This window comes from Herpailurus yagouaroundi, unplaced genomic scaffold, assembly GCF_014898765.1.
Source record: "Herpailurus yagouaroundi ecotype Mexico unplaced genomic scaffold, PumYag 29, whole genome shotgun sequence".
NCBI classification, from domain to species: domain Eukaryota; kingdom Metazoa; phylum Chordata; class Mammalia; order Carnivora; family Felidae; genus Herpailurus; species Herpailurus yagouaroundi.
In genome coordinates, this window is record NW_024412377.1 from 122279244 (window position 1) to 122294661 (window position 15418).

The 15418-nt window shown below is 37.6% G+C and overlaps 1 protein-coding gene and 2 long non-coding RNA genes across 3 annotated transcripts in view; 1 reads left to right on the forward strand and 2 right to left on the reverse strand.

The window, feature by feature from the left end:
• Positions 1-15418, reverse strand: part of NDFIP1 (Nedd4 family interacting protein 1) — a 56558-nt gene that overhangs the window by 6146 nt on the left and 34994 nt on the right. Inside the window, exons 3-7 of the mRNA XM_040454129.1 lie at positions 13358-13488; positions 8645-8732; positions 7626-7750; positions 5724-5790; positions 2474-2579 (exon numbers count right to left, since the gene is read on the reverse strand). Of these exons, the coding sequence (XP_040310063.1) occupies positions 2476-2579; positions 5724-5790; positions 7626-7750; positions 8645-8732; positions 13358-13488 (515 nt within the window). The 3' untranslated portion in view covers positions 2474-2475. The remainder of the gene's footprint in view (positions 1-2473; positions 2580-5723; positions 5791-7625; positions 7751-8644; positions 8733-13357; positions 13489-15418) is intronic.
• On the reverse strand, positions 3015-5716 carry LOC121016469 (uncharacterized). The gene is made up of 2 exons (XR_005784303.1): positions 5535-5716; positions 3015-5293 (listed from the first exon to the last, which is right to left on the reverse strand). It is a non-coding gene; the product is annotated as an uncharacterized LOC121016469 (long non-coding RNA).
• On the forward strand, positions 13888-14180 carry LOC121016474 (uncharacterized). Its single transcript, XR_005784308.1, has 2 exons — positions 13888-13987; positions 14021-14180. It is a non-coding gene; the product is annotated as an uncharacterized LOC121016474 (long non-coding RNA).

Below are 15418 nucleotides of genomic sequence, written 5' to 3' on the forward strand. Positions count from 1 at the left end.
ATATGGATATGGATATGGATATGGATATGGATATGGATATGGATATGAATATAGAAAGAAAAAAGAGGACAATAGTAACTTCATAAAACTACACAGAACATCTGATAAGTCTCTTAAAGTTAGGATGTCCTAGACACAAAAACACATTAGGGCATTAGGCCAGCAGTGTCAACGTCCATCTGAGTCCAGACTTTGTAACCTAATTCAAATTCAGGATATGCCACATACTTTTAAACACGCAATTAAAACCTACTTCAAATGTTTTATTTCTTTTAAAAAAAAAGAAAAAAAAATCAGCACATGTGGCACTCTTAAGGAACAAAGTTTTCTTTCAAATCAAAGTACATACTGCCTTGAAATTTACTTTAACCAATACAAGCCTAAGTTCTTTGCATGCTTTAACTTTTGTAAGAAATGCCTTAGGAATATACTCTACCATGCAGGTATCTGACCTCTCTATCACTGTAACTTTCTGTTATTTACATAAATACATTTAATTATACATATGAAATGCTTAATGCAATTTGTCATATTCAAGAAATTCTCATATTATTCTGTTTCTTAAAAACTTTTATCTATTTTTTAGAAGATTTTGTTTTGAAGTAATCTCTATACCCAACACGTGGCACAAAACCACGACCCCAAGATCAGGAGGAGCATGCTCTCCTGACTGAGTGAGCCAGGCATCCCTGTTGCTTAAAAAGTTTTAATGCTGGGGCGCCTGGGTGGCTCAGTCAGTTGAGCGTCCGACTTCGGTTCAGGTCATGATCTCACGGTTCATGAGTTCGAGTCCCGTGTCTGGATCTGTGCTGACAGCTCAGAGCCTGGAGCCTGCTTCAGATTCTGTGTCTCCCTCTCTCTCTGCCCCTAACCCACTCGCATTCTGTCTCTGTCTCTGTCAAAAATAAATAACCATTAAAAAAAAAAGTTTTAACGCTGTCTCACATCACCTGGCAAATTAATTATGGTGGGTAGTTTCTTTTCTAGATGCACACATCCTGATACCATCATGAATCTTCAACACGGAGAACTCCACTCTTAGCATCTGATTACTTTTGTTAACTATGACTACCCACAGCAAATAGAGAACAAATTAATGTTCACAAAGGGTTAGCTTGCATTGAACCAATATGTCCCTGGACTTTAAGGGCTGCTCTATGCATTCTACTGTTCCACTGCAAATGGGCTTAGTGCTCAAGATATTTGAAACCATTGTCTCAAGCTGGCTTTGCCAGCCTTGACCTTCAACACTCCTTTATGCTATAATCAAACTGCTGTCCCTTGAGCAAGCTTCATACTTCCTTGCCACTATTACACTCTTCACTCTGTTTTAGGTGATTCTAAATCTACCCCACCTTATCCAATTTCTGCGTATCACTTAAGATGGATGTCAACTGGTACACCCTTTAAAACAAAGCCTTGTCTGATCTTCAGGGGGTGCCTGGCTAGCCCCGTCGGAAGAGCATGTGACTCTTGATCTCAAGGTTGTGAGTTCAAGCCCCATGTTGGGTGTAGAGATTACTTTAAAATAAAATCTTTAAAAACAAAAAACACACAAAAAAAGCCCCAAACCCTTGTCTGATCTTCAACTAACCTAGCCCCTAGGGTGGTTCGAGATTCCTCTCCACAACCCACCCATCCCAAACTTAAAGGAACAAAGTGAAGTCCACGAAGTCCTATTAGATCTTGTTACCAGAGAGGACTCTCTCTGGTATACTCTTTCCCAAGATTCCATAGCTCTTCCTTTTTGCAGCTAAAGATGGAAGATGGAGCTAAGCTCTGGAGAAAACCACATAGGAATCAAAGAGGAGCCTTAGCAGGGCTTAGTCCTCCTCTTCTAGGCAGAGATAAAGGTCCATTCCCCTTCCTTTCCTTGGGTTTGACCCTCCTTCCCACCAGAGTGGTAATGTCAGGGTGTGAATGTGAAGGGCACCAGGAAAGTCTCCTGACTAATTTTAAGAGATGGAAGCCTTAGTGGGCTTGTAAGTAGCCTAGGCAAAAGGAGTTCCTCATGCAGACAATGGTTTCTTCCCATTGGAGCTCTGGGGTTTGGGGGACCTATGTAATTACAGCCAAGTGATTAGGCCTAAAAGGCTCCTTCTCAATGCTATCCTCTGGAGCTGGTACAATAAGCAGTGGCTTCAGAATTCAGGATTCAAAGATCCTGGACCCCGTAGTTAGAGCCAAATATCCTAGCTTCCCAAAGACTATGAAGACCCCTGCCTCTTCTATACTGTCAGAACATGAGATAATGTTTTCTCCTATGGTAGTTTTTCCAACTTGCCCATTTCAACAGCTTTCAATGAAAACACGCCTTAACTAAACTAGAAACTGCCAAAAAGGCAAGGACTATGGCTTCCTTACCTTCTCTATATTTCCAACTATAGGGGGCATACTATACTCTGATCATGGAGAAAAATTGGCAATGTATCACATGATTATACTGGGACTAGAATAACCTTTTGTGTAATACCTTTAATAAATAAAGAGAACTCTGGTCCTAGGGAGATTTGAGAACGTTTCTGGCATCTTCCGAACTTTTGCATAATTGATAAATCCTCTGAGAAACAGGAGAAAACCTGATTTAAAAAAGAAAAATCAAGAATGAATTCATAATTTCTGTATTAAGTACACCCTCCCCACAGAAATATCCCTATTGATAGCACTATTTCATCATTTTTCTGCTAAAAGTTATCAAAACATGAGCAATTTCCAAAGGATTTCCATACAAAATTTTCCATTTCTCATTGAGAAGACATAATCTTGAGAGCCCAAATGAAAGACTTTTTGCACATTCAGAATCTAATTGGTCTAAAAGGCAAATAAAAAATAAGACAGAGCTAAACCTCTATTATTTGATAACCTCACTGAAAGGCATTATGAAAACCTACCTTCTGGGTTCCAAAACAGTATTTCAAGATAATTAAGCCCCCCAAAAAAGACAGGCTATAAAATATTTTTCTCAAGAAAAAAAACAAAAACAAAAACAAAAAACCCCATCCCTCTTGTCAAGGTTTTTTTTTTTTTCCTGTCAACTGTACATATGCTGTCCACTAGGTGTCAGGATCCCCTTAACCTATTACAGCAATTCTTTTTACATTTTGTTTCGTTTTGTTTTTGTTTTTACAGCAATTCTTACATTTCTCAACTCTAAATTTAATTTCTCTATTCTTAAAAATATACATACAAGTAGGGTTCACTCTACCCTTTATTTACCAGGCACTGAAGGAGTGAGGCTGATTTTGTAAGTCTACACCAAAAGCTATTTACATTCAGTTTTCACCTCTTGTAACAATCAACCCCCTCCTCCCCCCAGGAAGGGGGTATGCCCCCTCTAATGACAGCTCACTCTCTTCTGACCTTCCTCCTTCAGAGCTCTTCCCTGAGTCTTAAGAGACATTTTAAAAACACCTTTATGGTGATATAATTCACATACCATAAGCTTCACTCATATAATGTATACCATTCACTGGCTTTATTTAATTTTAGTAGAAATATAAAGTTGTACAACCAAAACTATTATCTTAACTTGAGAACATTTTTATGACCCCTAAAAAATCTGTACCCATTCAGCAAGCACTCCTCATTCCCATTCTGTTTGGCAGCAAAAGTAGTAAGTGACTAGACAGCAGGGGTTACCCCATCACGTGCTGGGTTGTGGAATCCTGGTGAAATGAGTGGTTAATCTGGAGTGGATGCCTACAACTCAGCTCCAGTCAAAGGGTGGGGGCCAGGTGGAAATATAGGCCTGTTTTGCTAGATATTCCAATTTTTAAGAAAAGTAAAAAAAATTGAGACGTTTTATATGGAAACTCTTGATTTGTAAGTGACGGCAACTAATTTTTAAAAAACCTCTGAAAATAACTGTAGAACAAATTATAACTACAGGCTAGATGTAGCTCATGGAGTGCCAGCTTGAGAGCTCTGTGTAGACTTGTTCCTAGCAAAACAACAAACAAAATAACAAAACACCCAAGAACTGGTTCTCTCTGCAAGAGAAATTCCCAAAATGATCTAAACATTGGATCCAAATGCACAAGTTATATCCTAAGTGTCACTGTTTTTTCGCTTACTAGTAAGCAGTAAGATAAACAGAATGACTAATTGCAAGTATGGTAAATTCTTCTCCCAAGAAACTTTAATAAAGGAAGGAAATCAGTTCATTAAGTTTCTATAAATTATCTATATTGTCAACAATCAACCTAAAAATACATATTTACTGTCTCTCCTTTGGTCCATTCAGGACTTGTCTGAACTTAGGCTTGGGGGATAAAGGAAAGTCACCCTTTTTCGTAAAGATACATTTTCAAGAATAAGCAAGCCAAGAAACTATTCCTCCAAAGTAACTCTTCTATGGGTCATTTTTATTATTAAGTGCCTTAAGATTAAGGGGGGGGGGGTTATGATTTATCTTTCCTTAGAATTCCAAAGACTATTAGTAGAATAGATGATGCTACTGGGGAAGTGGGGGATGGTGTGATATAAGATTTGTATTTTCTAAGTAAAATTTAGGTTCACCAATGCATGGTCTATCACCTTGGGCAAAGCAGGTAGGTCCTGAATATATTAAGCACCTGTTGGGCATGGGTGCTACACTGTGCTAACTAGACCCATTAGTAGCGTTGCCACCAAGGATCTTGATTAAGGAGGTAACAAGGCGGCCCAAAACAGGAGACAGGAGAAAGCGGTATCATAGAAGTGGGCGAGGCAATTATACTATCTTGAACAGGATGACCCTGCTATGGTTCTATAGAAATGACAACAGTGATGGTGGTCAGTTATTGTATCATAAATATGTTCTTCACAAAGAAAGAAGAAGCCAAAACTATTCACCCCACTGTTCATTTCTTTGCTTTAAAATGTCTTAGAAGAAAAAATTTTTAAATACAGAGTAAAAAAAGATAATCTTAAGATGAACAACCTGAAACGCCTAGCATATTATATTCTTTTAATTGCAAAATCATTTTTATTCTCACCATTACTGAACTAAAGAGTTCTAGAAACCCAATAATGATTCTTCCAGAAGTTATGTCTAGTAAGACTATACATTTTGTTTCTTGCTGACAGATCTGACTGAAGATTGGCCGCATACATGCCTGAGTAGTTAGTTCAATTTGTTAACAATATATTTATAAATAATTTGGGGTTAAGTTTGTGAACCCTTTTGTCATGAATACTCTCAAGGGGAAAAATACTCACAGACTATAAAGTCATATTACCATGCCCCACTGGTCACATGGGAAACCTGAGAAGTATATACGAATGGGTTAGGAAAAACCTACCACTGAGAGACCTTTTTTTTTTTTTTTTTAATTTTTTTTTTTCAACGTTTATTTATTTTTGGGACAGAGAGAGACAGAGCATGAACGGGGGAGGGGCAGAGAGAGAGGGAGACACAGAATCGGAAACAGGCTCCAGGCTCTGAGCCATCAGCCCAGAGCCTGACGTGGGGCTCGAACTCCCGGACCGCGAGATCGTGACCTGGCTGAAGTAGGACGCTTAACCGACTGCGCCACCCAGGCGCCCCGAGAGACCTTTTATTAACCTGCTTGTTACTCTAATGGTGACAACAACCTAGCCTTTAAGAAATGTTTTAAAAATTATACTTACTATTTGGTAATATATTACTGTATCATAAACAAGATAAGGGTTTACTAAAAGCAATTTTACTTCTAAAATTAAAAATATCTTTTCTCTCCTTTGTCTACGTTAAAAGCACTTACCTAAAACCAGGAACACCCACCAGAGCCAGTATTGACCATCAAAATATCCAGGGAAATAGGTGGAAAACTGAAAAATAAAGCAAACAATTTTATAGCAGCTTAGCAAATACAATTTCACGTTTCAACGTAAGGGCACACAAAACACAAGACTTTTGCATACTAATGCTATCATTTAGCTCCTGCAATTTTTTTAAATGAAAATATTTTATGTATTACTGACCTGAAATGGTTATGACATATGCAGAGACGTTTCCTTTCATGGAAAGGCAATCTTGAGATATGATTTTGTCTTATAGACTCCTTGTTTTGCAGTGCTCAAATCTGTTTATTTTTTAAAAGGTTTTTTTTTTTTTTGCCCACGTAACATTCATCCTTCTAGAAATACGTTTTGATGACCATTTGACTTTGCTTACCCAGTGACAAAACCAATTGTTTTGTTCCTATTCTTCCAGGTATGCCTTCACTTTGCAAGCTTTATCATGTACAACACAATAATTCTATTCCTTTGCCAAATAATGGCACATTCTGGCCAATGGGAATTGAGGGCTGCTAAGGTCTTCTTGCATGTGGAGAGAAAAGCAAGAGAACAAACAGTTGTCTTTCTTCTGCTGAGCACTGCTGTGCTTCTGCTGTGATGCCTTGAAACTGCTATGGCCGTTTTCACCCTGAGGGAGGAGCAGCTGTACTAACATGCTGAGCAGACTCGGCAACTGTCCCTAATGATGTCAATGACACACTGATTTAACTATCCTCCACGTCAGGGCTTGTTTTCATGGGAAATAAATGTGCTCCACGGTTTTCTAAGCCATGTTGAACCCGTTTTCTGTTACAGACCAGGCCATCCTGATACAAGTTGATTCACTCAATTCAGTTTTAAAATTTAGTCAGCTCTGAAAATTTTAGTTAAAAAAAAGATTGGTAACTAATTTTATCTCTGTTTTCTACTGGGGGCTTCAGTGTCCAAGAATTTAACACAGTCTCAGTGTTAAAATATAGCATTTTATTTCCTAATAGAATAACAATTTAAGATAGAAGGAACAAGAAACCTCTTTAGGACTCAGGCTCTTAACCAATGTTAACAACTGGTTAAAATAAATAAATTTGAAAAACTCCAGCTGTCAGTCAACACCCATTAATTAGTTTATAATGCCAATTTATGATGGATACATTGATTTTATCTATAAAAGCAATAAACTTATATGAAATCGCATTATACTTTAAGAGACTAGATTTTTTTTAAGTATAAATTACTTCAACAATTATGACTACCTGATAACTCCCAGATCACTGATGATTCCTCTCTAATATACTGTAGAGATAAAGTCCCCTAATGGAGTAGCACTTGTTAAACAGTTTCAGCTCCCAGACATTTTGGTATAACCACTGATGCTACTGATAAACAACCCTGGAGGGGAGGGAGGAAGAGAGCTCTGAAGAGAGGGAAGAAGGGGGGAGAATCAAAGTGAAAGAAAGAGGGAAGAAGAAAGATAAACTAAAACTTTAGTAGAATTAGTGAGAGGGTGAGAGGAATGCCTATTTTTAATGAGACACCAAAGAAGTGTTATCTTTCTTTTTGTCATAAAAACAACTAATTTCAGAACAAACACACATATTATCCTATTATAAACATTAAAAGCAGAGAAAGCAACTTGTGAACAACCTGTAAGATAGATACCTTGGGGCCACCAATATTCACTAGATTTAAGTATAAGACTTGCATGCATGAACTAACTGCAAATGATTTAGGTTCAACTTCATGAAGCCAGAATAAAGACAAACCTAAAATCATTTTAAATGTAGAGATAATGCTAAGCAACAACACATGAAAAAAAAAATCAAATATTCAAACTTATTCCACTTCTTGTTTCTCAAAGGGTCTATCTTTTCTGGTATACAACTTACCCTGACAATCAGGATCCACTTAATTAGAGAGAGACCAAATCCTGAAATGGCCCCATACCTTCCTGCAGCTGAGGTGGTCAGACAAAAAGACAGGAAAAATCCAATCCAGTTAAAGAGGAATGCCACTGTAAAGGCAGAGAAGAAAAAAAAATAAAACATGTCAAACATGTCCTGTTATTATGGTAAGAGTGCCTTCTACACTTGCTTTTGCTTAAATGGTTTTTCCAAGGATAAAAGCCCAGCCCATCCACCATAACACTTCCCTTACCTCTTACATCCATTCTGTCTTCCTCCCAAAAGCAAACAAGAAAACATATCTATTGCTATTCACTTTCAAAAATGCCTTAACATTCACCTAACTGTATACTTACGACTTGCGCCCTTTTATGTGTTACACTTCAGTAAATAAAATAATCTGATTCAAGTTATTCATCGTCCTACTTCTATGAATCTTGACAGCTACATAGCATCGCCTCTAAAAGCACTGCATTTCCTTTATATCTAATCTTTTTAATACCGCAAATTAAAAAAATGGTTGCTCACTTCTAAGTGACACTCAGGAACAGATAAATGCAAAATAACATCAAGGAGGGAAAAAAAATCCGGCTGACTTTGATCTGTCAGAAAATAGAAGCTTGCAAAAAAAAAAAAAAAAAAAAAAAAAGGCAAAATCAATCAAACTAAGGTCTTCAATTCCTACTCTACAGGTCAGGTCTGAGTAGGAGCAATGCCAAGGATCCTTGCAGACCTAAAAGATGAGGCTTACTTATTAGCTCATGTAAAAATACAGCATCCCCGTAACTACTTCAGTTATATTTTCTATAGATATAAGAGAAGACAAACAGAAGGAATATTAAGAAAAATGTATACTAAGTTCTGAACATCTCAATAAGAGGCATCAAATGCATACAATGTATTAAAATATTAGTTCAACTAGTCATTTTAATTCAGTCAGATACGGCCATACTTCAAAGCACTCTGGTTGGTGAGAGGTGGTCCTACTATGTGTATTTACTTACTGAAAAAAGTTAACATGAAAATCCCATCATTTCCTATCCTCAGCTGGTCAGCATCATCAAAGTCATCCCGACCCACAAAATCTTCATCCTAAATGAAAAGAGAAAGGTAAAATCAAGATGAATTATTTGTAGGCAAATGAAAGGCATCAAGAAAAATAAGGAAAGGAATAAAAGTGAGTACCAAGGAGAAAATTTACCGCTTTGGCTCAATTCAAAATAATGAGCATTAAGGTTCAGTATGTGTTAAAAGTTTCATTTTGTCTTTTAATAAAAGATACAATTAGAGAACAGGCAAATCTTTCTTCTATCTCTATAGTTTTCTAAATGAACTGTTCATTTTATAACCCAAGTTCTTTAAGAATACACTTCAAAAATTATAAAGTTCAAAGAGAAGTATTCACTCAAATATATCTAAAGGAAAAATACATATTTGGCTTAAATTTGCCTTACATTCTAGAATCAGTAACCCAGGGCCTACTGAGGGCCCAGATATTAGTAACCCAGGACCTAATTAAGAAGTTCAAATTTTTATAAGACATGGGAGAAAAAGAATAGCAAGATCACACATGAAGAGGCTGTGGGGCTGCCCAGTGCTCAACTTTACAACCATTTTGTTCACATTAGCATAAAGGTCTGAAACAACCTCACTTCCAAGCTTATTGGTGGAGAGGATCCTTTCCATCCTAACTTGAAAACATATTACTCCAAGTCTAGGAGGAACAGGACCCTGACTACCATTAACCATGTGGCCCACCTTTTCAACTGATGTACGTTATGTGTTGAAATACTGAAGCACATATGAATATACACTTAAAAGTAAAAGCCAGATTTGTACACAGTCCAATGAAGGTTCCTCAAATGCACAAAAGGAAAAAAAGGGAAAAAAAAAACTTTTAGGGAGAATCCAAACTCATCCTACACAGACAGAAAGGAGGCTGGGAAATCCATAACAAGCTAGGGTTCACCTGGGGAGGGTGTACTGGAGAAACGGAAATGTAAGGGGCAGCTTCCATTTAAAACTTAACACACTTCGTCTCCTGTTAGAAATTTTTACAAGAGGGGCGCCTGGGTGGCACAGTCGGTTAAGCGACTTCAGCCAGGTCACGATCTCGCGGTCCGGGAGTTCGAGCCCCGCATCAGGCTATGGGCTGATGGCTCAGAGCCTGGAGCCTGTTTCCGATTCTGTGTCTCCCTCTCTCTCTGCCCCTCCCCCGCTCATGCTCTGTCTCTCTCTGTTCCAAAAATAAATAAATGTTGAAAAAAAAAAAAATTTTTACAAGAGGGGCACGTGGATGCTCAGTTGGTTAAGTGTCTAACTTTGGCTCAGGTCATGATCTCACAGTTCATGGGTTTGAGCCCTGAATTGGGCTCTCTGCTGACAGCACTGGAACATGCTTGGAATTCTCCCTCTCCCTCTCTCTCTGCCCCTCCCCCACTAGTGCTTTCTCTCTCAAAATAAATAAACTGTTAAAAAAAAAAAAAGGAGGGGCACCTGCGTGGCTCAGCCGGTTAAGCATCTGACTTTGGCTCAGGTCATGATCTTGTGGTTTGTGAGTTCGAGTTCTGCATCGGGTGAGAGTGAGCCCTGCTTTGGGTGAGCTCAAGCCTTGCTTCAAGTAAACCCTGCTTCTCTCTCTCTGCCTCTCGCTCACTTGCATCCTCTTTTTCTCTCAAAAGAGGAAGGAAGGAAGGAAGGAAGGAAGGAAGGAAGGAAGGAAGGAAGGAAGGAAGGAAGGAAGGAAAAAATTTTACAAGAATGTGTTTGTTTTGTTTTTTTAAAAATACTAAGTACCCAGTTTCTGACTTCATATTAGGAAAAATAAGGCCTTGCCTAATTAGAAACTAATTGGGTTGTTTTGTTTTGTTTTGTTTTTTTGCATAAATACTCAAAGATATACTACAGAAAGACAGGGAAGTAATTTCTAGTAATACTGCAGGTGCTTTCTTTTAAAAAAAAAAAAAGTTTATTTATTTACTTTTGAGACAGAGCACTTGCGCAAGCCGCAGAGGGGCAGATGGAGAGGGAAAGAGAATCTGCACTGTACGCGCAGAGCCTGACTCAGGGCTCGAACTCGTTGTGAGAACATGACCTGAGCCTAAATCAAGAGTGTGATGCTTAGCCAACTGACCCACCCAGGTGCTCCTTGTAGGTGCCTTCTAATTGTTCTTCCTGTCCTTGGTATCTGTACTATCATTCCTCCTACAAATTGCTGCTGGGTTAATGTTTCTAAAACACCATACTTGTCTTATCATATCCCTGCTCAAAAACTTTCACAAAGATTCTGTGTGACCCACACATAAGCCTACATGCCTCACCCTAGCATTCAAAACATTCTACAGCCTATAGTCTGGTCACAAACTCTTGGCTCAAGCAAAATCAAGTACTACATTCACAGACCCTTTCCCACACTGGCTAAATTCATGTCTGCTTTCTGGAGTTTTCCTTTTGGAATGTTCTTATCCATCAAAACTCAGGATCCACTTCAAATCCCATTTCCCCCACAATCACATAGTAAAAAGTCACAGTTCTTCATGCTCACGGCACCTGTGCTGCTTAGATATTGGTATTTGGGGGCTTTTTCCCCAGCTGTCTTTAAGTTCTTGTATAGCAGGAGTACTGCCTTATTCAAAACTTTCTACCTATCCATTACAAAATACATAGCACACTGTAAAAAAAAAAAAAAAAAAAAAAAAAGTGGTCTATACATGTTTGCTAAATAACGTTTAACAGGTTCCTAAATATGTATCCTTGTCAAATAAAAGTAGTCTAAGGAGTTCTGTTATTAATCAGAGCTAATCTCCTGGTCTATTTCCATGGGACAGTTACCATATAATATAAGGGAACTAAAGAATACACATAGGACTTTAGAGTCTAGAATACCTGGGTGTGACTCTCACCTGTGCTACTTATTAGCTATTATGACTGCGCAAATTACTTAATTTCTCTGGGCTCAATTCTGTAAAATGGGGATAAAATAATGTCCATCTTGCAAGGTTGTTGTGAGGACTGGAAACAATATACTAGAAACTGAGTACATGCCAAGCATGTCGCTGGCTTCCAGTATTATATGAAGACTGTTTTGTCCTTAGACAATAAGCTCCTTGAAGGTTGGTAGTTTCTCCCTGGAAACTACAAGAACTGAGCACACACTATCATATGGAATCAGCCTAGTCTAGGCTTATGAACTATTATTTCTATCAAGTAGTGGTTTTAGGAGCCTGACTCCTCATAGTAGGTATGGTCTGTCAACAGTCCTCTACCCTAAGGCCTGAACTTCTGGGGCCTATGCCACTGCACTGTCCCGGCTAAACCTCTGTTTTTGTTCTTATTATTCACTCTAGTTTCCTCTCAGGATGAGTCTGGAACCCTGACTGCCCCTACTCTACATTTTCCCAATACTGGCCCAAGGCCCTACCTGCCATCAGCTTTAACCTGGATGAGTATTTATGAAATCACATCTAGTCACTTGCAGATCTGACATCAAGAACAAAGAGTGCCTTAAAATCTCCCACTGGCTTTCATCACACCCAAACTACAGGATCCGAATTCACTATGTCCTCACAGACACAGGAGTGGTCTGGACTACTGGTGACATGAGATTCACCTAGACAATTGCTGGGGCCCTGTTATAAGTTTCATAAGTTTAATTCTATAAAGATGAACTTATTCTCTCCATAAATCTCCCTATCTACCTAACGCCAAAATATGAAATGTGTAGATCAAGGCAAAGTCAGTGTATTTCCTAAATCAGCCCCTGCTCTAAGACGTTTCAGTTAGGGCAGGAAAGTTGAGAAAATGGTGGTGGAAGTGGAGATACAGGGAAAATTTAAACTGGCCTGACTAGTGATTTTTTTTTGCTAATCTGTAACTTTTACCACATCATTTTCAGGAAGAGGTAGGAGTTTGTTATCCCAAAAGAAAATGTACTTGTTTTTTAAAAAAATAGCTGTACTTTCTCAAGAAACTAAAAATAGAACTACCCTATGATCCAGCAACTGCACTCCTAGGTATTTACCCAAAGGATACAAAAATACAAATTCAAAGGAGCACATGCACCCCAATGTTTATAGCAGCATTATCAACAATAGCCAACCCATGGACAGACCCCAAATGTCCACTGACTGATGAATGGCTAAAGATGTGGTATGTGTGCATGTGTGTGTATATACACATATACACACAATGGAATATTACTCAGCCATCAAAAAGAACGAAACCTTGCCATTTGCAGTGACATAGATGGAGCTAGGATGCATTATGCTAAGCAAAATAAGTCAATGAGAGAAAGACAAATACCTTATGATTTCACTCGTATGTGGAAGTTAAGAAACGAAAGAGATGAACATATGGAAGGGGGAAAAAAGAGGGAAACAAACTACAAGAGACTCTTAATGATAGAGACCAAGCTATGGGTTGACGGAGGGAGGTGGGTGGGAGATGGGCTAGACAGGTGAGGTACTAAGGACGGCACTTGCTGCAATGAGCACAGGGTGTTGTATGTTAGTGATGAATCACTGACTTGTACTCGTGAAACCAATACTGCATTCTATGTTAACTAAAATTTAAACAATAAAAAATTAACTGTACGTTTATGAATTAGTACAATCATAAGCAACACATCAAAAGTGGGTAATGAAAAAAAAAAAGTGGGTAATGAAGAGACCCTAATTCCCATAAAGCGGCAAGCAAGTAACATGGTAATTTGGACTTACTCTTCCAGGAACCAAGGGGATAGTAGCCTCAGCCTTTGTTCTCTCAGCTTCATCATAACTGGGCAGTGTTGTTGCCACATTGTAAGACGGAGGCTTTGGAAATCCAGACTCATCTTTGTAGTCAAAATATGCTGCAGAATAAAAAGGAAGTCATAATTAACTGACCATTAGCTAAACGCAGGAAAAAGATGATTTCTACTAACTCTGGAAAACAAAAACCAGCCATACTTCTAAGGGTACATACAGAATAACTGAACCAAACTGTTCATATAAGAATATAAGAGATTGAGAATGATTTTTAAATTCATCCACCTTTTAATTATTTAAGCAGATTCATTTAAATCACTTTGCCTTCCCTCCCAAATGCCTTGGAACACTTTTTTCAACTGTCACTTGATATGTTCACCAAAGGCACTCAGTATTAACAGTGGCATAAAGACAACATTTAAGCCAAAAATACATCACCTGTGTGTCTGTAAGCTGTACCATAGTTTCCTCCCAATTATAAAGAGGAAAACCAACTTAATAAAAAAGTTAAAATTCATTTCTCACGAGTTTATTCTGGCACTTTGATTCTTACCCATTAGTTTTACCAGGTACTGTTTTCTATGATGTGCCTAATCAGTTCAGGTAACTAATTCAGTTACAGGTAACTGAAATGAGGTAACTAATTCAGTTACAGAGCCATCATTTATCTGAATTAAATCTTTCATTTCCTCTTTTTAATGTATCTTCATTCTCATTAACTTCTATGATAAGGAACTCAATATTTATTAGAAAAGATATATTTAAAAATCTATTAAATTTCTACACCATTTTTTTTTAAAAACAAACATTTTGAAAAAAGTCCTATAGTTCATCAAGATTAACATTTTTCTCTCTTCTTTTTCTTCTGGTTAATTGTAATTAACTTCCAATTTTACTGTAATATATTACTGAAATCATCAATCAATACAATTCACCTCATTAACAGAAAAAAGAAAAATTCTATTGTATTCACATGGACACAAAAAGCATTTTACACAATTCAACACCTACTGATAATAAAAACACTTAGCAAATTAGGAATAAAACTTCCTTAATTTGATCATAAGTCTCTACAAAATACCTAGAGTCAATATCATAATTAATTGCAAATTTTTAAAAGCTTTCTCCCCTAAGATTAGAATTAGACAAAAATGCCTACTGTCACTACTTCCTATCAAACATTACCTTAAAGATCCTACTAGTTCATATAATATGGCAAGAAAAGGAAATACAAGACAGAAGTATTAGAAGAGAAGAAATAACTGTCCTTAATCATGGATGACATGATTATAGACCCAGAAAATTCAAGAGAATCTACAGACAGCCTATTAGAATTAATATATGAATTTAGCAAAGTCTTTGGATGGATATAAATCATCAATTGTATTTCCATATACCAGCAACAAACAGAAAGTAAAATTATATATGGACCATTTTTTACAACAACATGAGAAGTAAATCTAGTAATAAATATATAAGTACTCAATGTTGAAACCTATAAAATACTACTGAGAGAAATTAAGTAAGATCTTAATTACATTGAGAGATATATCATGTTTACAGAATGGAAGCAGTATTATAAAGATGTTAATGCTCTTCAAACTGATCCCAGATTCAGTGCAATTCTAACTAGAATTCTAGCAGAATTACTGTTTTCTTTTGTTACAGTTTATGGAAACTGACAAACCTATTTAATTGTAAAATGTATATATATGCAAAAGGCCAAGAAAAACCAAAGCAATCTTGAAGCGCAGTTAAGTGTGAAGGACCTACATTACCAGATATCAAGATTATAAAGCTCTACAATTAAAATAGTAGGGGATGGGCATAAGGATAAATAAACAGACCAAAGAACAAAAAAATGAGTCCAGGGGTGCCTGGGTGGCTCAGTCAGTTAAGCATTCAACTTTGGTTCAGGTCACGATCTCACAGTTCATGCGTGGGTTCAAGCTCTGTGTCAGGCTCCATGCTGACAGCTTGGAACCTGGACCCCACTTCGGATTCTGTGTCTCCCTCTCTCTGCCCCTCCCCTAC